Source organism: Gossypium hirsutum, chromosome D09 (genome assembly GCF_007990345.1).
Source record: "Gossypium hirsutum isolate 1008001.06 chromosome D09, Gossypium_hirsutum_v2.1, whole genome shotgun sequence".
Lineage (NCBI taxonomy): Eukaryota > Viridiplantae > Streptophyta > Magnoliopsida > Malvales > Malvaceae > Gossypium > Gossypium hirsutum.
The window spans coordinates 46384253-46408035 of record NC_053445.1 but is presented as its reverse complement, the minus strand read 5'-3'; the positions used below and the strand labels follow the sequence as shown (position 1 = coordinate 46408035).

Here is a 23783-nt window from a genome sequence, read left to right as displayed (position 1 = left end):
GGTTAACATGTTCACTCTTAATGGATAAATTAGTGTTTTTGTCAGTTGACATTCACTTTTTATATGAACAATGCCTGCTTTTTCCTGTAGATTTACATCAAAACTTGATTTGTTTGATCACTCACGGGCACATTAATCACTTGGACATGATTTGTATTTTGCATTTGATTAAAGATTAGATATAAAAGTCCATATTTAACCAATATCTTGTTTAAATGGAATCCATCTTTTGCATTGTTTATATCTTCGTTTTAGGATCAATTTGAGGCTTTGCAGGTACTATCGAACTAGGAAATTGTAGCAACCATGTGCAGTTGCATGCAGCATGCTGAGAAGCCCTTTTTCGATCTTACTAACTGCTGGGGAACTGGATGTTGACTTTGGAATGATTATTGGTCTGTTGAGTACTAGATTTAGATCCTTCACCATGTGCACTGAAATTTTATAACATTCAAAAACAAATATGACCTGGAACGTGGTGATTGTACCATTGTTTTTCTCTTTTTTTCCCCTCTAAAAGAATAAAGATGAAGTTTTATTAGAAATTGCCTCAGTTGGCTAATGCTGGTTTCCATGTGTTTGTTGCACGTAGGTTTAGCTGGCTGTCATGTGAATAGTTAGTTAGTGCTAATTCTACAACATGGGACCATAACTTGTACTAAACTGCATTTAGGAGAATAATTGATGCATTGATCTCATGCACCATCAATTAATAATGTCAAAGCAATATAAGAATAGAAGTGTGGTCATATGGCTCAACTCATAAACATGAGATTTGTTACCATTTATTCAGAAAATTCGAAACGAAGATATTTAACAAACTTGAAATTTGATATTTTATTTTTACAATTTCTTTCTTGTGTTTTAGAAATAACTCTCAGAATTTGATGAATTTGTCGATAAGTAAGCTTATTTTTAAAAAAATTTAATGTGATACCTGCACTATGAAATTGAACTATTATTAAGTATGACATCTTGAGTATCCAGATTCGAGTTCCACTATATGCAATTGCGTATGTTTAGGTCCTCAATTTTATCATGTGCAATTGCAAATTATTTCTTGTTTTTTACCTATTTATATATTATTGATTTGATTCAACTTTATAATAGCTCCGAGATATACTCATAAATATAAAGCTTAAATGGTATTTGTAAATGTCCTTTCTTTAAAAAAAATTTATTATTAAGAAGTTGTTGTAGTGTAATTTTTTACTTAGTTGTTGTGTAATTTATCCGGTAGATGAGAAGTAGAAATATGTATGGAAGTTTCCTGGTCACCAAAGGGTTCGTATTTTCATTTGGACGATTTTACAAGGAAGAGTTCTTAATAATGTTGAAAGAGTTAGAAGGGGTCTTTCGGATGATCCCTCCTGTTCCATTTGTGGTTCTCATACAAAGGATATTTTGCACATTCTACGCGATTGTCCGGCTGCTAAGGATGTTTGGTTCCAAGTTAACCCAGGTAAGTTTCTTCCAAATTTTTTCTCTCTTCAGGACTGGTTCTTTCTTAATTTGTAGGAGAATAGGTTGGTTCACGAGGGAGGAGCTAGCTGGGCATGTCTTTATGGTCTGATTATTTGGTGCATTTGGAAAAATCGGAACTTATACATCTTTCAAGGCAAACCTTAGAATTCAAAGGAGATTATTCAAAGAACTTATAGTTGGGCGATTCAGTTTTTTTTCTGTACCGCGTAAGGCTTATAACGGATCCATTCAACTCCCTATGGAAGTGCATACATTTGAGGATTTGATTCTTCTCAACACTGATGGAGCAGTGCAATTGGGATCTGGTCTTGCTGCTGCAGGGGGAGTTGTTCTTGATAAGGAAGGAAATTGGATATATCATCGCTTCCTGGGCAAATGTTCAATTTTGATGGCGGAACTTTGGGGCATTCTCAACGGTCTTAAAATTATCCAACGCAAAGGATATGTTCATGTCACTATTCAGACTGATAGCTTAGAAGTTGTCAAGAGCATCCTCGGCAGCTCTTCTACTAAATCCAACTCAGCTTTGATTAAGTGAATCTGCAATATTTTGTCTCAAGAAAATCATTGGATTCTAAGATATATTTCGAGGGAGTATAATCAGGTTGGGGATTGCTTAACTAAGCAAGCTTTGATGGAAAAAAACTAACCTGCAGGTGTTTGATGTTCCACCCAAAATTACTAGTTCCTTTATCGATAGGGATAGGCATACAAGCAGTTTTTATGCTTTTTGTAATTCATTAGTTTGTTTTTCTACTCAAGCTTAATATTTAAGTTGCTTTGGTTTTTATGTTTAATACAGAAAATTATCCAAAAAAAAAAACATTTAGTTATATTAACTATTTAAAATGTATAAAAAAATTGCATTACTTTATATTTTATATATCATTATATTAAATTACTTAAATATCATTTATCATTATATTAAATTATTTAAATCTTATTTATTATTATATTTATTTTTTTTGAAATGTTTTATATATCATTAATTTTGCAAAAAATTATATTAAATCATTTATCATTATATTAATTTATATTTCATGTATCATTATATTAAATTATTTAAATATCATGTAACTTAATTAATTTTTTACTTTCTACTATCATATTAAAAAATTATTTTAATTTTCAACTGCAATTTTTAAGAAATCACATTTTTTTCCCATACTTTACAAAAGTAATTTTTCTAAAAAAACTTTAGGAAAACTAGCCCTAATCATCCTTGAAAAGAGAAGCAAAGAAAATTAAAATACAAAAGCAAGTATAGATAGATCCCGCTTGGTCATTCAAAATTCAAAAATAACCCCACAAATTTGTTTACCGTTAACACCTCTACTTTTTTCTATAAAAGCTCCGTCCCTCCGCCCCCACTTTCCTCCTCTCTAACCTGCCCCGCTCCCTTTCTTCATTTCTTTATTTTCAATCTCTGTTTCTAACTGCGTGTTTTATTCAATCCCGAAAATGCGTGAAATCCTTCACATCCAGGGAGGCCAATGCGGTAACCAAATTGGGGCTAAGTTCTGGGAAATGGTCTGTGCCGAACACGGCATTGACTCCACCGGGAAATACCATGGGGACTCTGATCTTCAACTCGAAAGGATCAATGTTTATTACAATGAAGCTAGTTGTGGGAGGTATGTTCCCAGGGCTGTCCTCATGGATCTTGAACCTGGTACCATGGATAGTGTCAGGTCTGGTCCTTATGGTCAGATTTTCAGACCAGACAACTTTGTCTTCGGTCAATCCGGTGCTGGAAACAACTGGGCTAAAGGCCATTACACCGAAGGTGCTGAACTCATTGATTCCGTTCTTGATGTTGTCCGAAAAGAAGCAGAGAACTGTGACTGCTTGCAGGGTAAGCTTTCTTCTTTTCTTTTCTTCTTCTTTTCTTTCCATGTATGTGTTCTTAGGATTCTATTGGTATGTATGTTTGCAGGGTTTCAGGTTTGCCACTCGCTTGGTGGAGGCACAGGATCAGGAATGGGAACTCTTTTAATTTCAAAGATCAGAGAGGAGTACCCGGACCGGATGATGCTTACTTTCTCTGTTTTCCCATCTCCAAAGGTCTCTGATACAGTGGTTGAGCCTTACAATGCTACTTTATCAGTACACCAGCTTGTTGAAAATGCGGATGAGTGTATGGTTCTCGACAATGAAGCTCTCTACGACATCTGCTTCCGTACTCTCAAGCTCACCACTCCTAGCTGTAAGAACATGCTTTTCCTTTCTGGGTTTCATTTAATCTTTAATGTGGATTGAACTAATGATTTGTTTGGTCTGCTTGTTGGTGCAGTTGGAGATCTGAACCATTTGATATCTGCTACAATGTCTGGAGTAACATGTTGTTTGAGGTTTCCTGGTCAGCTGAATTCCGATCTTAGGAAGCTCGCTGTGAATCTCATTCCCTTCCCCAGGCTTCACTTCTTCATGGTCGGTTTTGCGCCTCTTACCTCTCGTGGATCGCAGCAATACCGAGCCTTAACTGTACCTGAGCTCACCCAACAAATGTGGGATGCCAAGAACATGATGTGCGCTGCTGATCCACGCCATGGAAGGTACCTTACAGCATCGGCTATGTTCAGGGGCAAAATGAGCACCAAGGAAGTCGATGAGCAGATGCTCAATGTCCAGAACAAGAATTCATCCTACTTTGTGGAATGGATCCCAAACAATGTCAAATCAACAGTGTGCGATATCCCTCCGAATGGGTTGAAAATGGCATCAACATTCATTGGAAACTCAACTTCGATACAGGAGATGTTCAGGCGTGTGAGTGAACAGTTCACAGCCATGTTTAGGAGAAAGGCTTTCTTGCATTGGTACACGGGCGAAGGTATGGACGAGATGGAGTTCACAGAAGCAGAAAGCAACATGAATGATCTGGTGTCGGAGTATCAGCAGTACCAGGATGCAACTGCAGACGATGAGGAAGAGTATGAGGAGGAAGAGGAGTTGTATCAAGACTAGTTCGGTTCTATATAGATAGCTTTTTCAATGTAGAACAATGCTAAAAGAAATACCAATTACCGATTGGATGTCTGTATGCAATATGAATTCAAGTGCCAATATTAATAATTCCAGCCCTCTTCTTTCAATATTCCAACTTCAAGTGCGAATGACATATGCAAGCATATATAAGCCAATCTAATCTAAACTATGGACTTGGCAAACAATCTCTCAAATTACCTGATCCTTTGGAGCCTTTCATGTTATCAAACAGAAACATAGGTGGTCTGTCATCAAAATGTGCTCAACCTGCAGAAAATCGACAGCTCCCATCTATTAGTACAAAAATGCTATAAATCGTTCACTATTCTGCAAATTTCACCAAGGCTTTATTCAGTAATGTGTATGTAGAGAGAAGGCAAAAGTTGAACCCTTCATTGCTTATAAAATAGAAAAAATTTGAGGAAAGAAAATGAACTTTTTTATAAAATAGAAAGGACTTGTTTTTATGCATTATGGTGAAAATTTCTCCTCTCTCATTTAATTTCCTCCAAAAGAACTTCTAAAATTTTGTTTTTCATTTTTTCACTCATTTCTTCCATCAAGAGCATCTATGCCAACAAAGGCATTATTATTAAATGTGAAATCAAAGCATCAATCATCTAACAGTACGAAATAAAGCACATATGTAAGTCAGCCTACCTAAACCACGAGATAGGCATGTGGCATATACTTCCAGAGACAATAATTCAGCTCACGCTCATAGTTTTGTTTACACAACTTGCTCTGGAATTTATGCATTTATAATTAAGGTTACAACAAGCAACTTTGCAATCTATATTTTAAGATAAATCTCAACAAAGAGCTACATATTTTTTCACAATTGATCACCAGCTACAAGCACCACAAAACCTGCAACTACAATTACCAAAAAGAAAAAAAAAACATCTTTGACAACTTTGTCTACTACTGTTTTGCCTTTCTTGTATTCAAAATCCACAAGGTGCTCACACCACTCTTTGTCTAATTCATGCATGTTTCCTCAATTCAGGTCACAGTTACAGATTTCTTACACAACTTGCTAAAAAATCATGCATTTACAATTAAGGCTACGACAAGCAACATAAGTAAATCTCAATGCTTTCATCATTAAACGCTAATTAACAAACAGTTACATTTTTCACAATTGGTCATCAGCTACAAGCGCACACAAAACCTGCAACTACAATTACAGAAAAAAAAAGATGATCAATTTACAACATAAAACATCTATTTCTTGTCATCTTTGACAACTTCGTCTACTACTATTTTGACTTTCTTGTATTCAAATTCCACAGGGTGCACACTACACTCTTCAGGCGCTACCGGACGCCTAGCACCAAGTGTGGTCCATAGATATAGCAGGCAAGAAGCTGTCAGCACTCCACAAGCGCAACCGAAGATGAACACGGCAAGCACTTTCCATAAACAATTGCTACTCTTGTGTGCCGTTGTTGAAGGCTTGGGGTTCTTTGAAATAGCCTCAGGATCAAGTGGTTGAGAATGCATCCAATTTGGAACCTGCCTTAGCTTAAAGCTCCACAAGTGAATAAAGCATGTCTGAGAAGAGTTCCCATTTGAAGAGCTTAAGCCCACAAACACTTCCTCATCCTTCCACAGGGTGGCCAAGTCGATTGAGTGTGAAAGCAATGGTTCATTAGGCCTGGTACTACTAGATTCACTCAACCTAATCTCTAGTCTCTTTGAAGTTGCCTCATAATCAATCCAAGAATGCAACTTTTCCCCATTGTTTAATACCAAATTGACAGATGATAAATTTCTCACTTTAACTGAAACAAGACTACCCACATCAATCCCCACATGGTTTTCATTCAAATCACCATACTTTCCATCTTTGGAGGTATCAAATTCTACATCAAAAATACCCCTTTTACTTTTCTCCTTCAACCCAAAGGAAATCCCAAACGAACTATTGCCCAATACATTAACATTAAAAATTCTAGGAACCATAACAAAAGCCAAACCATCACCCTTCTCATGTGACATTGAGAAAGAAAAGTAGGTTGAAAAAGAAGCAAAGTTCCTAACTTTACCTTCAACAAGCTTGATAGGTTTCTTATACATGACCCTCCCAGCACTCCATTTCACAGAGTTAGTGAGTTGAATCACAGAGCCATGATTAGCAACATGTGCATCCCCATATAAAGCAATCTTAGACTCAAAGTTGGGATCTTCACCAAAAGTTTTGAAGGAAAAGGAGGAACTTTGTACTGCAGCAACGAATTTTAAATGGAAAAGGATAAGGGCAGTGAAGAAGTACATGGGAATGGTGAATGAGGCCATTGCTGAAATGGGTTAGAGGTTTAGAGCTAAATCTGAAGCTTCGTTTTGGTTGGACTGCTAGAAATTGCCGGTTGATGATTCCCTTCACAAATTAGGGTTATGGGTGAAGAAGCAGCAGAGAAAAGAAACTAGAGGTTGGTTTGGAGGTTGTGAAAATTAAATACAAACTTTACTCGTTTCTGCAACTCCTTTTCATTTTCTCCCTCTGCAAGTGGTTGCTGACTGAGGGAATATTATTATAATCAACATTTTTCAGTTTTGCACTTGCTACTTTTTTTTCTAACTTCTCAAATTGTACTTCATTTTTATTTTTATTTTGACAATTTACAATTTTATCTAAAAACCCAGATTTCGAGCAAAATACAAGTAAAACCCTTTTTTTTTAAAAATTTATCGGAATGTGCCATTTTCCCCGAAAACGCATCCACGTCAGCACGATGTCAGGATACGTGACAAGAAAACGCGTCCTCAAGGGCACGCTTTGTCCACGTGGACAGAAAGTGCGCTGACGTGGACGTGTTTTGTTGCCACGTCAGCGCGTCCCAATAGACGCATTTTCCCGCGCGTGAACAGTGCCAACGGTCATTTTTTTTACTGTTGGCCCCCTCCAACGGTAAAAAAAAACTATAAAAACCCCCACCCCTTAATTTTTTTTCACAAATTAATCCTTTCTCAATTTTCTCTCAATTTCCTCTCAAATTGCTCTCAGTTTCCTTCCAAATTTCTCTCAAATCCATATTTAATCTCAATTTTCTCTTAAATTTCTCTTAAATCTCTATTTTTAATTATTTTAAAAAAATTTATTTTTTAAATTTTTTTTAAATCGTAAAAATTTGTACGAATTTAGCAATGGCCGGAGAATTGATTCGTCTTGATAACAAGCACATATCCGTCGAACAAATGAAAATGGTAAGTGTTAAAGTTATTTTTTAAATATTATTTAAGATTTTTTTATTTATGCATTTTTAAATAAGTATTAATTTATTATTTGTTATAAAAGTCTGTAGATCGGATATTGGAATGCTATATCTGGAATTGCATGGTCCTCCATCACCATTGGTAGAGAATTATCTGCGGGAAGCGGGTTTTTGGCACGTGGCGACGGTAGGCTTGGGATGCAAGTTGGACCCGAAACTTATCAGTACATTGGTTGAGAGGTGGAGACCCGAGATGCACACATTTCATCTTCCATGTAGAGAGTGCACTATCACTTTGGAAGATGTCAATCTGCAATTGGATTACCGGTGGACGGGTACCCAGTCACCGGGTCTGTTCAATTTGGCGATTGGGGAGCGGTGTGCTACGAGCTTTTGGGCGCTATTCTGGAGAAAATTAACAAAGGTCAAATCGAGATGGGCTGGTTACGAGACACATTCCCGGATCCGGATGATGATTCAACCGAAGTAGAAAGAATCTGAAATGCTCGGGCATACATTCTTCAGATAATTGGGGGTCATCTAATGCAGGACTTGTTACGGAACCTCGTACATCTAAGATGGCTGCTGAAACTCGTTAATTTTAGAGTAGCTGGTGAATTGAGTTGGGGGTCTGCCGTGTTGGCAACATTATATCGAAAGATGTGTGGGGCGACGCGACCGAGTAAAGCAAAAATCGGAGGTTGCTTGTCACTACTGCAGTTATGGGCACGGTTTCGCTTTCCATTTTTACGTCCTCGAGTGTACCGTCCATATACATTCCACTCATAACGAGGTAAATTTTATATTAGATTTTACAATTATTACGTAGATTTTTAAAAATAATAGTATGCTATAAAGTTTATTTAACTAGGTGGAACCATCCGGCAATTATCCTCGATTACCTACCTCTCTTGAAGATATATGGCTTCTATTGGACCAACGGTCGAAAGCATAAGTAAGTATTAAATAAAATAGATATTTCCATAATGAGATAGTCGATTGGTATTTAGTATTTAGTACGTAACTAATATTTCCATAATGGTCATATAGTTTGAATGGACACCATACGAGGATCCGGTAATTCGGGCAGTAATTTCGGATGAGTACTTCCAAAATCGAAACGGTTGGCATGTGAAAGTCCCATTGATCAACTTTGCGACTGTGGAGATGCACCAGTCGAACAGAGTATTACGGTAATTTAGATTCCGACAACCGATTCTCGTGGCACCTGAGGTGTTGGATGATCATCACAAAATCGACCTACGGCAATTGCATACGGATTGGCCGAGATTCTGGTCACACTACATCCAAATGTGGGAAGATCGGTATGACTATATACCTACTCGAAAATCGATCATCGTTCCAGAATTAGCGTGCGTGCTGGAATATATGCCATGGTTTAGGATCAATAGGAAGCCGTATTTACTCTCGCCAGAGGAGAGGCAGCGACAATTGCGTGTCCAAAGGGAATGACGTGACCCTTTAAATCCAAGAAGAATGGACGACGACACATGCCCATCAACAAGGCCTAGAAATTCACCCGACCCATCATCAGCGCCCATAACTTCATCAAGCCCAGCAACAACATTGACACAGTCACCCGACCCAGTAGTTCAACCGACGATACCCACGGTACAGCCTTTTCAAATGATGCCAGGTGCGTATCCTAGCCCTTTTATGTATCCTAACCCTTATATGTTTCCTTTTTCTAGTCTCATGGAAGGTTAGAGCCAATGGCCCGGTTCATCTCCATTTTCGACTACGCTGATTGGACCGCCGATGTATAGGCCATCGTCGCAGGAGGGATTGCAAGAGGGGCCGTCGGAAAACTTTTCTTTTTACTAAACGCATCACCGTATGAGTTTCAAACACCTTCGTCGTTGGTGATGCAAACACCTCCACATTCACTATTCTATCAAGGTGGCTCATCGTCCCAACACCGACAACCAGATCCCCAACCGGATGAACCAGAATCCCCACCGGAGCAACCACAACCCCCGCCGGAAGCTGGACAAAAAAGGAATCCAGCGCGTAACCGTCGACAACCGCCATGTGGCATTGAATCTGGTGGGCACAAAAATTGATTTTTATTTTAAAATATTTGTACAAAATAGTTTATATTAATGTAATAAAATACAAAGTAGTTTAATTTGAATATTTTGATATTATTTGATGTAATAAAATACAAAATAATTTATTTTGAATATTTTGATATTATTTGATGTAATAAAATACAAAATAGTTAATATTCTTAATAATAAAAATATATTTTAAATAATTCAATATGTTGAACACTTGGAACATTATTTCATTTCACAAAATAGGCAAATATTCCTAATAATACAAAGTTGTTTACAATGACGTTCAACTATTGCGATTTGGGCATGATCGGCTTGTATGACCTGGATTCCTACACCATCCGCACAACTTGCCTTGACCGGCTGTTTCTCGGATATCCATATTGTTACGTATTCTAGTCGAGCAAGGTCGACCCTTCGATTTGCGACGCAATTCTCTATCCGGTAACAGCTTAAAAGGAGCAAGTGATACGGGCGGCCACTTATGTTCATCTAGGACCGGTGGGAAAACGTGTCTCCAGACGTTGTATCTATTTTCTAATTTGTACACTTCGTCGACATAGCTCATTGGATCCAGACGGAGATTCTGACAAGCTGCAATTACATAAGCGCATGGATAACGAAGTGCATCAAACATCCCACAGTCGCAAGTCCTATTTCGCAAGTGTACACGATATTACCCGCCAATAACACCTTGGTGCGGTCTGTCAAACTCTGTCACGCGAAACCATAAGTTGTCTCGATCGTGACACACTGTGTGCATGGTGTTCGCCCGTGCCTTGGCCTTGTTAATTTCTTGCACTACCTTACTGCACCATACATGGCCTCCCTGCATCTGGCCTGCATAACTCACTGCTCGCTTTGGAAATAGCGCCGCCAAACGAAAATATGTCTTTCGCACAACCGATGTTATCGGTAGATGGCGTGTTCCTTTTAGAACATAATTTATGCATTCAGCTAGGTTTGAGGTCATATGACCATATCGTAGGCCGCCGTCGTATGTTTGTGCCCACTGTTCGAAACGTATGTTGCAAAGGTAGTCCACGCCTTTGCTGTTAATTGAACGCAAAACTGCCAACATCTCGTGAAAGCGGTATTTATTTATTTCATAACCAGTCGTACTGTATTCTCTGATAAAAAACAACACCGTTCTCGGTGTGACAAACCTCACCATCATAGTAAATAACAGCACTAATACGTTCACTCATCTTTAATTTCTAACATTCTTAGCCTCTCTAAATTGTTTTTGCTGTAACTTATGCAATCTGAGAACATTTTTTGCCTCATTTATAGCCTTAGCCCAAACATGCTATTGTAGCAAAAGCGCGTTCACGTAAGAGCGATTTCAAAAATTCTTCTGATAAAGCATCCTACTTGAAGCGTTTTTTATACTATTTGCTCAGAAACGTCAATCAAAATTATTTTTTCAGGACCTACTGTAGCAAAAGCGCGTCTACGTGGGAGCGATTTCAAAATTCTTCTGATAAAGCATCCTGCTTGAAGCGTTTTTATACTATTTGCTCAGAAACGTTAACTCGAAATTATTTTTTCAGGACCTATTGTAGCAAAAGCGCGTCCACGTGAGAGCGATTTCAGAAATTATTCTTATAAAGCATCCTGCTTGAAGCGTTTTTATACTATTTGCTCAGAAACGTAAACTCGAAATTATTTTTTCAGGACCTATTGTATCAAAAACGCGTCCACGTGGGAGCAATTTCCTTAATAAATTTTTAATTAAATTACTCACGTAATCCTAAACCCTAATTTAATTGATTTTTTATTAAAAAACCATAAACACGAAACCTAATCCAATTTTGAAAAAATTATAATTAATGTAATTAATAAACCCTAATCCCTTATTCGTTTAATTTTTCTCTAAAACCTTAAAAATCCTAAAAACCCTAACCCTAAAAACCCAAAAACTAACGTGGGAGAAACGGGCAAAACGCGTCCCCAATGGAGCGCTTATGTGGCAGCAAAACGCGCCCTTGAGGGAGTGATTTATATCCACGTAGGCAAAGCGCGCCCTCAAGGACGTGTTTTTCTGCCACGTCCCCTGACATTGCGCTGACGTGGACGCGCTTTCGAGGAAAAAGGCCATTCCGGTAAATAATAAAATACCGAACATATTTCGGTAAATTTAAAAAAAGAGACTTTTAATGGTGTTTTGCCCCCAGATTTCATTTTTTTGTTAGTTCCAACTTCCAAATCATTTCGGGTGTAAATTAAAAAATTGGAAACAAATGTGGGTAAATTTGGAATTTGTTGGATTGAAGAGTTACCAATGTGTTAAAGCGCAACAACAAAAAAGGAGGTTAAAAAGGAAAGATAAATGTTTTGTCAAAGCATAGACAATGGCCTGTGAAAAGTAAGTGTCACAATTCTCAGGTCTTTATCAATTCTAGCCAAAATACTCCACTTTCAATTTCCCTTTTTGTTTTCAATTGTTTTTTTTGTTTATTTTAGAGTAAATTATAAAAATAGTTATTTAATTATCAAAAAATTTTATTTTAGGCACTTAAAATAAAATTTTTATAATTTAAACATAAAATATTGATATAATAAAAAAAATTTAGCGTTTAATTTTTACATATTATAATATAAAAATACATAAATATTTTTTTAAAAATATAATAATAAATTTAAAAAATAAATAAAAATAAAAAATATTGTTGTATAAAAATAAATATTTTAAAAAATATAATAATAAATTTAAATTTTATATTAATATTAAATAAAATAAAATAACAATTTGTTGTTAGGGAAGATTGATTCCGTTGACGAATCCAGTGGAATTGCAAACAACTCCGCCGAAGTAACATGTAGAGCTCCCGTGTCTATGAACTGAATACATTAGAATCTGACTTTTCTACTGGGGACTTAAACTTGAGCAATATCTCCAATCCATCAGACTTTACAGAAGAAATAACAAAGATGAATAAAAAGAGAGAGATAAACACCGGAGGCGGCCGGACTGACATGGCGAAGGAGTGGTTATTGACAAACGAAGACAAGTGTGTTAAAATTTATTATTTTATTTTTGAAAATATTTGTGTTTTTTTTATTTTTTTTATTTTTAGAATTAGAATATTATTTGTAAATTTTGATAGTTAATTTTTTTAAATCATGATAAAATTGATATAATATGTAAAAATTAAGGGTTAAAATTGTTATTGTATTATTTTTTTAACTGCCACATTAGTTTACCGTTTGTAATTTTAATAGAAGTCATCAAAATCACCAAATTACGAAATGTGCTTAAATTATAATTTTTTTATTTAAGTATATAAAATAAAAAAAATTATAATTGAATGAATATTAAAACAATTTAGCCTTTATTTTAACAAGAGGAAAAGAATGAGATTCTCTGTTGTTGGAAGAGAAGGACCATTTTCTAACGTGCGAAGGGTCAGGCGTCGATAAACCCAACCACCAACATTAAAAAAAACAAATCGGCGTGCTTTAAGCCTCTAACTTTTTATCTTTCTTTTTTGGTTTGAAATTTCGGTAATTACACTTAAATTAAATCATTAAATGGAAAATAGGTATTTTATTCACACAATCTTATTGAAGGAATTCATTGTTAATGATTAAGAAGGTTGAGTTTTAGTATCTATTTGAAACATAGAATTGGAAAGAAGGTTGAACAATGTGCTTGGAAATTGACCCTTCTTGTCTCTCTCTCTCAGCAGCATTTAATAGGAGACTTGAGTAAAAGGGTTGGCAGTCACTCGTTGCATTAATGACTTCACTCAAGCCCTAGGATGATATGATTTTTGGTGGGTAAAGGAACCTTTGCATTCATTAATCGTACTTGTTTTTAAAATATATAAGTTTATATTTAATGTGCCGTTAAAAATTTTAAGAATAAATTAAACGAATTGCATAATGCAACAAAGTTTAGAAGCATTGTGATAGGGTTGTGCATGGAATTTGAAAACATGGAAGGGGAGGGGACCATTGGCTTTTGAGGTCTTAAATGAATCTTGTGACCACTGCTTCTTTATTGGCTGTTATTTGAAAACCTATCGGTTTTTTTTGGCTGGTTTTCAATTAACTCTTTAGAAATTAAATTATAAGTTATTTAGAGTTTAAAACATGATTTTATCGTTTATAAATTTATATTTAAAAAAATATAGAGATTTTTTCTTTTCTAAAAGAGTTAAAATAAAATGTTATCATAAATTTATAATTTAATAATTTGTAACGAGACTAAATTACAATTTTTCATTTTTGAAAATCAAGACACTTGCCTACATGCTTGTATTCTACCATCTTTACATATGTTTCTGGGTTGTAATTAGATTAACAAAAAATACATTTTTTCCTATAATAAGAGAAATTGTTTGGGTAAAATATGTTAGTAGTCTCCAAATTATTAATAAAATTTTTTAATCATCTAATTATTAGTAAAAAAATTTGGTCAACTCACTATGAAAAGTTATAAAATGATCATTCAACTGTTTAATTTTGTTTTATTTTTCTAATCACCAACTGACTAAAGATAACAACTTTTAAAATGAGCATAATAGTAACTTTAACCCTTAATAATGATAAATTATTAAAAAATAATAATCCTCAACATTTATACATGATGTAATTTGGTCTCTCTTTTTTTTTAGTTTTTTTAGTGATATTGAGGGTTAATTTTAAAAGAATGATAAAATATATTATTATCTTAGATTTTTGGGTGTTTCTGTTTTTTTTGTATATTTTCAATTAAATTTAGTTGTTAAATTTATTTTTTAGATTTTTAAGTGAAAGGGTCACAAAAAAAAAACACAACTACAAAAAGATCAAATTACACAATGTGTAAATGTTGAGTGTTAAATTTTTTAGAATCAAGACTAAATGGACATAATATATAAATATTGAGAGTTAAAGTTACTATTATGTTAATTTCAAAAGCTACCATCGTTAGCTAGTCGGTGATGAAAAAAGATAAAATTATTTTCATAGTTTGGTGATAAAAAAGAAATTTATAAATAATTGAGTGACTATTTTATAATTTTTTATAATTAAATAACTAAAAAGTAAATTTATTATTAGATAACGAGTAATGCAATTTACCCAAATAATTTTCATCCAATCATAATGTATGTGACAACCAAATAAGTAAATAACCTCTGCAATGTTGAACCATAGAGATAGAGACAAACAATGAAGAAGGGGAAGGGAGATATCTACTCCTATTCATGGGTAAAAGAAAATTGACAAGATTATATCATGTGAGCATCAAATGGAAGCAAAGATGAAAATGAACCACCACCAGGACCATTTACACTATGTTTGGTTGGGTGTATTGGCTAATCGGTGGACCCCACTTATTACGCCTCTAATCCGTTGTTTGGTTCAATGTATTGCTATTACAGGGCTAAACCATTACTGACCTAATCGGTGAAATCCACCGATTTCTAATCCCTCCCATTTGCTCAGTTTAGGTGCTGCTTCAGTTTACCTCCCTGTTTTACCCTCCCGATTTCTAATCCAAGCGTCTTCTGTTCCTTCATTTTGCTTCTGCCGATTTGCTCCAGTTTCTACCGATTTGCTCCCTCTGTTTCTTTTTTTTCTTTTCTACCGATTTGCTCCCTCGATTGAAATGTTCATTCTTCTTTTGCTGACACCCACAATGTAACTCCCACTGCTGGTGACTCTTTCGTCCGGTAATTTCTCGATTTCCCTTTTCTTTCTTATTTGGAGTTCACATTTTTAATGAACTATCTGCTGATTATAGATTTTAGATCTCTTTAATTTTCTGATAATTTTAGTGGGGTTTTGTTTTGAATTGTGTGGGATTTGAGAATTGGTAGGATCTAGTGAATTAGAATTGGGTGGCAAAACGAATTTGAGTTGAAACAGTGCTGACAAATTTGAAGTTCATATATGTTGAGTGAAACGAAACAAAAATATCAAACTTTTTGAACCTAAAGGAATGAAAGATCTATTTTTTTTCTCAATCTTGCTGAAATTTCTTTAGTTCAGTGGTCTGCTTAAGTCAATTTTGACTTAGTACTAACTATTAGAGAGGCTAAAAAAAAGGTTATTTTTTAGTACATTCTTAAATTGCTGTCGACATGTATTTAGTATTTGAAAGCTAAGGAACATTGAAGATTTTCCTCTTTCGCCTTTTTTTGCATCCTGAATTTGTGGCTAAATCTTGAAATAGTTTTGAGAAAATTACATTCCGTAGACCCAAAGAATCTTCTAACTTTAGCTCACACTTGATCCAAGCAATCGTTTTTTAGGTGGAAGATAGAGAGGCGATTGGGGGTTCAGCTTTTGGGGGACAAAGAGCTGTTTGTTGCACCGCAGATCTTGCAAAACTCGGTGTCTGTCCAGAAGGAGAAATGATTCATCGCCCTTCCACAAAGAATCCTGGTTGGCCTAAAGTGTTCGGCATCTCATTTAGTGAAGATGATGAGGTTACAACATTGCCATTAAAATCTATACAAATTACTAAAACCGGGATGTATAACTTGTACTTCATTCACTGTGATTTAAATCTTAAAGATTTGATTGTTGAAGGGAAAACTGTATGGAAAAACCCTACTGGCTATCTGTCTGGTAGAATGGCACCTCTGATGAACTTCTATGGCTTCATGTCCCTCGTTTTTGTGATCCTCGGAATCTTTTGGTTCATGCAATATGCAAGATTTTGGAGAGAATTTCTTCCTTTGCAAAATTTTATAACATTAGTGATAACCCTTGGCATGCTTGAGATGGCTCTTTGGTATTTTGATTACGCTGAGTTCAATGGGAGTGGAACCAGGCCTATTGGAATCACCATGTGGGCAGTCGCCTTTGATACTATTAAACGTACAATTGCACGGATTATTATTTTGATGGTTTCCATGGGTTATGGTGTTGTGAGACCTACTCTTGGTGGCCTTACTTTAAAGGTAACCATGCTTGGAGCAACCTTCTTTCTGGCATCTGAAATTCTTGAGCTAGTAGAAAATGTTGGTGCTGTGAGTGATCTTTCTGGAAAGGCAAGACTATTTTTGGTTCTTCTGGTTGCAATCTTAGATGCCTTCTTCATTTTTTGGATATTTACTTCTCTCTCTTCAACTTTAAATAAACTTCAGGTATTTTTTCTTTCTTCAACTTCATCGGCAGATCAAGTTAATAACAATATATGAAATTTTCTCACTAATGGATGCAACAGACTAAAAGGATGGTGGCAAAGCTGGATATATACAGGAAGTTCACAAATGCATTGGCAGTAGCAGTTATTGTCTCTATCGGTTGGATTTGCTACGAGGTAAATCAAGTCTATTACCTTTGATGCTTTCTTTAGGCTGCTTTATCAATAGACTTCAGCATATAATGTAGAAGAAAGCAAAGGACATGCTAGCAATTTAAGTGTAGTCTGGTATCTTTATGATGGGAAGTATAGGGTAGAGTAATCAAAAACTGCAACATATAGTGTGATGAAAATATAGCATTTTAGAAATAGCATCATTATCAAAAACCTGCTGCACCTTACAACTGCGAAACTCTGCCTTTTCAGATTTACTTCAAGGCAAATGATGTTTACAACGAGCAGTGGTAGAATGCTTGGATCATCCCAGCCTTCTGGCAAATCTTATCTTTCTCTCTGCTATGTGTCATCTGTGTTCTTTGGGCTCCTTCTCAGAATTCTACGCGGTAAATATCTAACTTATTGAGCCCTAAGCTTCTCTTTCTGCCTTTCCTTTTCTACTACGGTTGTTTATGAACTGTTTTATGGACATTTAAAATGAAAGAAGAAAAAACTTCATACTCACACCCTCAATTGTTTAAGATATTTCCTGATCGTTAATAAAGATAAAACTCGGCAACTTGAGATGTCTGTGTAGGCTTGATTACTTGTTTAATTTGTAGCTAGTTCCTCTGTGTTACGGAATTTAAAGATGTATGGCTGTTTTATATTGTGGTTGATTTTCCCGCATATTTTAGTTTCAGTGTTGATCTTTGAGAATTTTATTTCAATGTCTTTGCAGTTTCTTATAGTTCACCGTTTTGTTATTCCGATCTTAATAGGTATGCTTACTCTGGTGAAGCAAATGAAGATTTTGACAAAGATGATACTAATTTGACACTTATAAAACCCTCTCCAACACCTTCAAAAGATTTTAGAACTGTACCGGAAACTAGAACGGCGCAGGGCAGCAATGGAGCATCCTCTAATGGTGATTTGGAAGAAGACAAGACAGAGTGACATAAAAACCCCACCTGTGAATCTGTGATTCTTAGAACTCGGTTCAATACTCGGATTCACTTAAATCAAGGCCTTGTTATAGTTGTAACAATGATCCCACTTTTTTTTGAACTGTAATGATATCAGGGTGGCCACCATTACAACCAAACATCAGATGTTGAGCTTTATCTTTCCCTCCTTTGATTTTATATTTTACATATTTTTTTGGTTTTACCCCAAAAGTTTTCATCAGTTAGTTGTTACCAGGGGAACAAACAATCCTAGTATGCCTTTTTTTTAATGTTAATATAGTTTGTGACATGTTATTTAACATGTTTTTTTGTATCGAACATTATCTACTAATGTTGCAGAACAATGGATACCATACTTAACCAGGAAAGCATGTACCATGACAATATAAAGGAGGTTCCAGCAATTGAGAAAATTGGAAAGGATTGTAAATATTGGAATTTGAGGAACTTTCCTGGACTAATATTTATCTGGCAGTTGTCTAAGAATTTTATTAAATTATATATTTTAATTAAAATATATTTAATAATAATTATGTTAATTTATATTTTACAGTATCATATATTATGATTTCAGTAAATTAATATAAGAATATTAATTATTAAGAATTTTATTAAATTATATATTTTAATTAAAATATATTTAATAATAATTATGTTAATTTATATTTTACAGTATCATATATTATGATTTCAGTAAATTAATATAAGAATATTAATTATTAAGAATTTTATTAAATTATATATTTTAATTAAAATATATTTAATAATAATTATGTTAATTTATATTTTACAGTATCATATATTATGATTTCAGTAAATTAATATAAGAATATTAATTATTAAGAATTTTATTAAATTATATATTTTAATTAAAATATATTTAATAATAATTATGTTAATTTATATTTTACAGTATCATATATTATGATTTCAGTAAATTAATATAAGAATATTAATTATTAAGAATTTTACTAAATTATATATTTTAATTAAAATATATTTAATAATAATTATGTTAATTTATATTTTACAGTATCATATATTATGATTTCAGTAAATTAATATAAGAATATTCATTATTAAGAATTTTATTAAATTATATATTTTAATTAAAATATATTTAATAATAATTATGTTTAAATATGATTAAATTATTTATTATTGATAATAATAATCTTATTATAATTTAAATAACAATAACAATAATCATTTACCAAAACAAATTTATGCTAAGGGTATTCTAGTCATTTTAGTTTTTTCTATTATGCTATTACACCTCTATTCCATTCAACCAAATACAAGATTACTATTACGCCTCTATTCCATTACATTCAACCAAACAGTTGATTTGCTATTACACCTCTAATCCAATACATCTCTAATCCAATACACCTCTAATCCAATACAGCGAACCAAACGCACCCTTAGTGTTTAGTTAGATGATGATTCAGCTCTTTTCCAGTGACTTGTCAATTCCATATTTAAATTATTTTCTACCCAAAGTTTTAAAGTTTGGTTTATACCTAGATTTCAACCGACAGTCATGTCACACACTTAGCTACCTACATCCATTAATATTTTCTTTCTTTTCCTAATTAAAGAGCACATTTAGCTATAGTATTGTATTTATGTATGTACATTTTCTGTAAAAATAAAATTTTCCATATATTAACTAACTTTATTGCATATATATCTGACCGCAACATATATCTATCTTTAATATGATAAATTTTGATTGGTATGAATTATACTACGTTTGCTTATTAATGTAATAATATAAAAAATTATTTATTATATATGTTTTATAAAAGATAAAGTAAAAAATAATTTGTATAAATTTAAACTTGAAATTAGAAAGATAGATAATAATTTTTGTAGAAAAAAAGTCCTCTTAAAAATAAGTAAAATGTTTTCATTCTCCTTGCCACAAACAAGTCATGTGAATGTAGTTTATAACTAATCCACCACTAAAACATATAAAATTAATAATAATCCTACCAAACATAACCTAAGTGATATCAACTAAATCAACTAAATTCCTTAAATACTTTAAAAGTAATGAAAATATAGATAGTAATTGTTTATTAGCATAAACAACTATAAAAAAAAATCTTTTTCTTACTGGCTTTCACTTTTTTTTTCTCTTTCCCTTTGATCACAACACTTTATATACCATGGTTAATGATTTTTTTGAGTGGAATACAATTTTAAAAACTTTTTAATTATAAATTTATTTTTTTAAAAAATTAAATATACTTTATTTCTATTTTATATTTATAGATGTTCTGATACTTAAGAGAGAACAATTAGGTTAATTAATTAGTTTGGTGGTTGTTTTTTTAAACCGACTTTAACATGAAAAAATTAATTTGACCAACTTTAATTGAAAAAATGATCAAATGGAACCGACTTTTATTTAGTCGGTACGGTTGGTTTTTGGAGTTAACTAGCCCAAATTTTTTTCTTTTCCTTTTTTGTTCCCTTATAATGAACAAACAAACTAAACGGCGGTGAAGCTCTTGCGAGTAAGAACTATTAGAGTTGTGTGATCCGAATCTCGTTTGATGTGACCTAAAAAGTTCGATGTGTAACTCATTTTTTAAAGAAATAAAACAAAGAGGCAAAATTTGGGATTTTTGGGGGCGAAGGTCTAAGGGCCGAACACCTCTGCCCGTACAGACCTTGCCACACAAGTTGAATCCGTATAGGACTATACTTCTTCTAAAAGATGTTGGTTATAAAAATAAAAAAAACACTTGTTTAACCCTTCAAAACTGTGCATAGACAAAAACCTCTAATATTTTTTTTAATATTAGTGAATTTTTCTTCATTTGCCCGTGATTTTTTTCGATAAAAGTTTTCTACGTAAAATTTATGTACTTTTATTTTTATTTTTTATTATTTTACGATAATTCCTACTCTATATTGACATATGGTATAACAATAACAGTTGTGCAACATTTTCCTTAACCCACGAGAAACAAATAGAGAAAGAACAAATCATAGTTGGTACAATATAACATTTTTTTTAACCCACAAGCAAAAAATAGAGAAAGATGTACCCCCAAGCTAAACAACAGTGAAGCTCCTACAGAATGACTACGAACGGTATAATGGTGGTTTAGGGTTTTCTTTTTGCTAGAAATGTCGGGGATGTTTTGGAGAAGGGAATGAATGCTGAGAGCTTTTTTTTGAGTTTTTTTGTTTAATTTTTATTTTTATTTGGGTTTAATTGATTTAGGTTTAATTAGATTTTATGGGTCATTAGGTTAGGTTTATATGGTTATATATCTATTATAAAATATAAATATATTTTAAATAATTTAATAACATTATAAAATAAGTTAGTTTTTTTTTGTTAATTTGATTCTTATATTAAAAAATTGATAATTAATTGAATTAACCAATTAAACCGAGGTCAAAATCGACCAACTCGTCCCACTCGACAAAATCAAAATAAAAAAAATTAAATGAGTTGATTTTTTCGATTGAAACTGAAAATTGCTCTCCGCTGCTGATACTAGTAAAGTATTATGTGAATGCTTTAGTTATCGTTATATTATATATATATATATAAAGTTCACTCACAGAATAGTATTTAAACTATATTTTTTTTCCATATTGGTATTCAACATTTTCTTATCACAAGTGATATTTAAATTACAATTTTTCTCTAAGTTGAAACCTTCATTAGTGCTTGACCATTCTAAAAAGCTTTGGTACAATTTTTATAAAAATTAATTGTGTTTTTATCTATATACAATATTTATACCAATTTTTTATATTTTAAATGTGATTATCTAAGGTATATTTTATTCAAAAAATACAATAATTTTTACTATTTTTTAAAAATTTATAATAAATTTTTACAATTTCTAATACTTCTATATTTTTTGTCATTTTTAAAAAAAATTTAAAAAATTATTTTTTAAATTATATATTCTTATAATTTTATTTCTATTTTTTTGTAATTTTTTTTATATTTTAAAATATTTTTAAAAGATTTTTCTTGAATGACGATGTCGACGTATGATATGTGACAATTTATGATTAATTGACTATCTTGACCGATTTTTTAACGCCCAAATGATTGAATCGGGAATGTTTGATAATATTAAGGAGTGAAGTTGGCCGATAAAACATTTAAGGATCAAAGTTTGAAATATAATATAGTACTATTGGCACTAAAGCATGTTTTTTTCTCTAAGTGTAAGCATTTTGGGCTTCATGCTTTGATCAATGTTTTCAAAATCGAATCATTGGTCGACTGGTCAAGTAACCACTTTCTGGTTTGATCAATTCGTCCAATTTGATTAAATATATCATTAAATATTCATAACAATTAAAAATATATATATTTAAAAAATAAAGAAAAATGATTCAGTAGGTTCAACTAGCTTTTTAGCCAGTTCAACTTGTCTATATAGGCTATGAATCAATTGGTTCAATCCCAATTTCTCGATCGATACCTTGTCGGTCCTCAGTCCGACTAGTTGATTCGGTTTGAAAAAAAATTGGTTTTGATTAATGAAAGAAATTTTTTTTATCCTAACAAGTGAAGTAGGCGATGAAGTTCGAAAACATAATTAATTGTTGACATCTCGATCTTCGGAGGGCAAATTTCAAGCATTATTGATTGTAATAAGCCCAATTCACCCGGGCCCTTACAAAACAAAAAAAGTAAGCAGTCCAAGTTTTTACAAAACCCAAATTAAATCAGCCTAAATACTAGACCCTAGCCCAAATACAATGTGACCCAAAACAAGCCTTCAGAAACCCTAGTAGCAGTATGCTTAGCGCCGCAGCCGCCTCGCCCCAACGACACAACGTTTTGCATGTTGGCTCTCCCTCGCGCACCTCCGCAAACGTTGCACACGCTGTACACGTCTCCTACGAACCTGCAACAGATTTTAGTGTAAAAACACACAGAGAAATAGACAAGAAAATAGAAAAAGAACATTGAAAGTACAGATCCTTTGTTTTTCAAGGTGAAATCGGGATTCTTTGTTTTTCCTCGCTATTTTTTGTTCTGTTTGTTTCTATTATTATTATTTATTTAGAAAAGAAAAGGAAATAACATAAAAAGAAAAGGGGAGCGCTTACCTGGTAGCCGGCTCCGTCATGATTGGAGCGCTGGCCAGGCGAATGGCAGTGCGACGGGGTTTGGGTGCGAAGCCCTAGCAGAGCAAAAAAGGGGGGAACCTTGTTTTTTTTCCTTTCAATCTGATGAAATGGTTTTTTTTTAAAATTGTTTTAATAACAGATCAAAACGGCGTCGTTTTCCCAGGCCTGACCTTCGCGGTGACCCGACCCGAAGGGGAGGATCCGCGCGCTCTGACGTCAGGTGGGAAATTTTCGTGTTTGGTCCCTCCTATTTTATTTTGATTTTAAATGCAGTATTTCGCGCGTTTGCAATTTTGCCACAAAATTTCGTGCTTGTTTCAATTTGGTCCATTGACCAGGTTCACAGATTGCGTTGAAACGGCGCCGTGGAATTAATGGGCATATTCCTTTTTGGTCCTCCACTGTTATGCGCGTATTCAAGTTGGTCCTATTTTTTAAAATTTCATTTAAATTCCCCCCATTTTTTTCGTTTTTAATTCAATTTAATCCATTTTTTAGTTTTATCACAATAATGCCATACTATTATTTTGTTTTATTTTATTTATTACTATAATATTATATATTATAATTATTAGGCCTACATACATACACATGCTCTTTAAATAATATATATTTTCTAAGCTTTCTGCGCATATATTACATATACACGTACTCTTTTTTCTGTTTTTTTTACTCTCCT

At 33.4% G+C, this 23783-nt stretch overlaps 3 protein-coding genes and 1 pseudogene across 3 annotated transcripts; 3 read left to right on the top strand and 1 right to left on the bottom strand.

The window, feature by feature from the left end:
* The first annotated feature begins 1201 nt into the window (after positions 1 to 1201).
* On the top strand, positions 1202 to 4580 carry LOC107890988 (tubulin beta-2 chain). Its single transcript, XM_016815602.2, has 3 exons — positions 1202 to 3340; positions 3422 to 3691; positions 3779 to 4580. Exons 1-3 carry the CDS (start codon positions 2947 to 2949, stop codon positions 4450 to 4452), a joined length of 1338 nt encoding a protein of 445 aa, XP_016671091.1. The 5' UTR covers positions 1202 to 2946; the 3' UTR covers positions 4453 to 4580.
* Positions 4581 to 5555: 975 nt separating this feature from the next.
* On the bottom strand, positions 5556 to 7076 carry LOC107890989 (L-type lectin-domain containing receptor kinase VIII.2). The gene has a single exon (XM_016815603.2). It carries the CDS (start codon positions 6772 to 6774, stop codon positions 5701 to 5703), a length of 1074 nt encoding a protein of 357 aa, XP_016671092.1. The 5' UTR covers positions 6775 to 7076; the 3' UTR covers positions 5556 to 5700.
* Positions 7077 to 9188: 2112 nt separating this feature from the next.
* LOC107892495 (proline-rich receptor-like protein kinase PERK9) lies at positions 9189 to 9775 on the top strand. Its single transcript, XM_016817571.1, has 2 exons — positions 9189 to 9348; positions 9612 to 9775. Exons 1-2 carry the CDS (start codon positions 9189 to 9191, stop codon positions 9773 to 9775), a joined length of 324 nt encoding a protein of 107 aa, XP_016673060.1.
* Positions 9776 to 15084: 5309 nt separating this feature from the next.
* LOC121220950 (transmembrane protein 87A-like) lies at positions 15085 to 18182 on the top strand (annotated as a pseudogene).
* Positions 18183 to 23783: the final 5601 nt, after the last annotated feature.

Excerpts from the sequence above, each read along its gene's own strand:
- LOC107890989 (XM_016815603.2), bottom strand. The coding sequence starts at position 6,774 with ATGGCCTCATTCACCATTCCCATGTACTTCTTCACTGCCCTTATCCTT.
- LOC107892495 (XM_016817571.1), top strand. The coding sequence starts at position 9,189 with ATGGACGACGACACATGCCCATCAACAAGGCCTAGAAATTCACCCGAC. Across the intron at positions 9,349-9,611 it reads GCCTTTTCAAATGATGCCAG|GTGGCTCATCGTCCCAACAC; the intron begins GTGCGTATCCTA and ends TATTCTATCAAG.
- LOC107890988 (XM_016815602.2), top strand. The coding sequence starts at position 2,947 with ATGCGTGAAATCCTTCACATCCAGGGAGGCCAATGCGGTAACCAAATT. Across the intron at positions 3,341-3,421 it reads GAACTGTGACTGCTTGCAGG|GGTTTCAGGTTTGCCACTCG; the intron begins GTAAGCTTTCTT and ends GTATGTTTGCAG. Across the intron at positions 3,692-3,778 it reads CAAGCTCACCACTCCTAGCT|TTGGAGATCTGAACCATTTG; the intron begins GTAAGAACATGC and ends TTGTTGGTGCAG.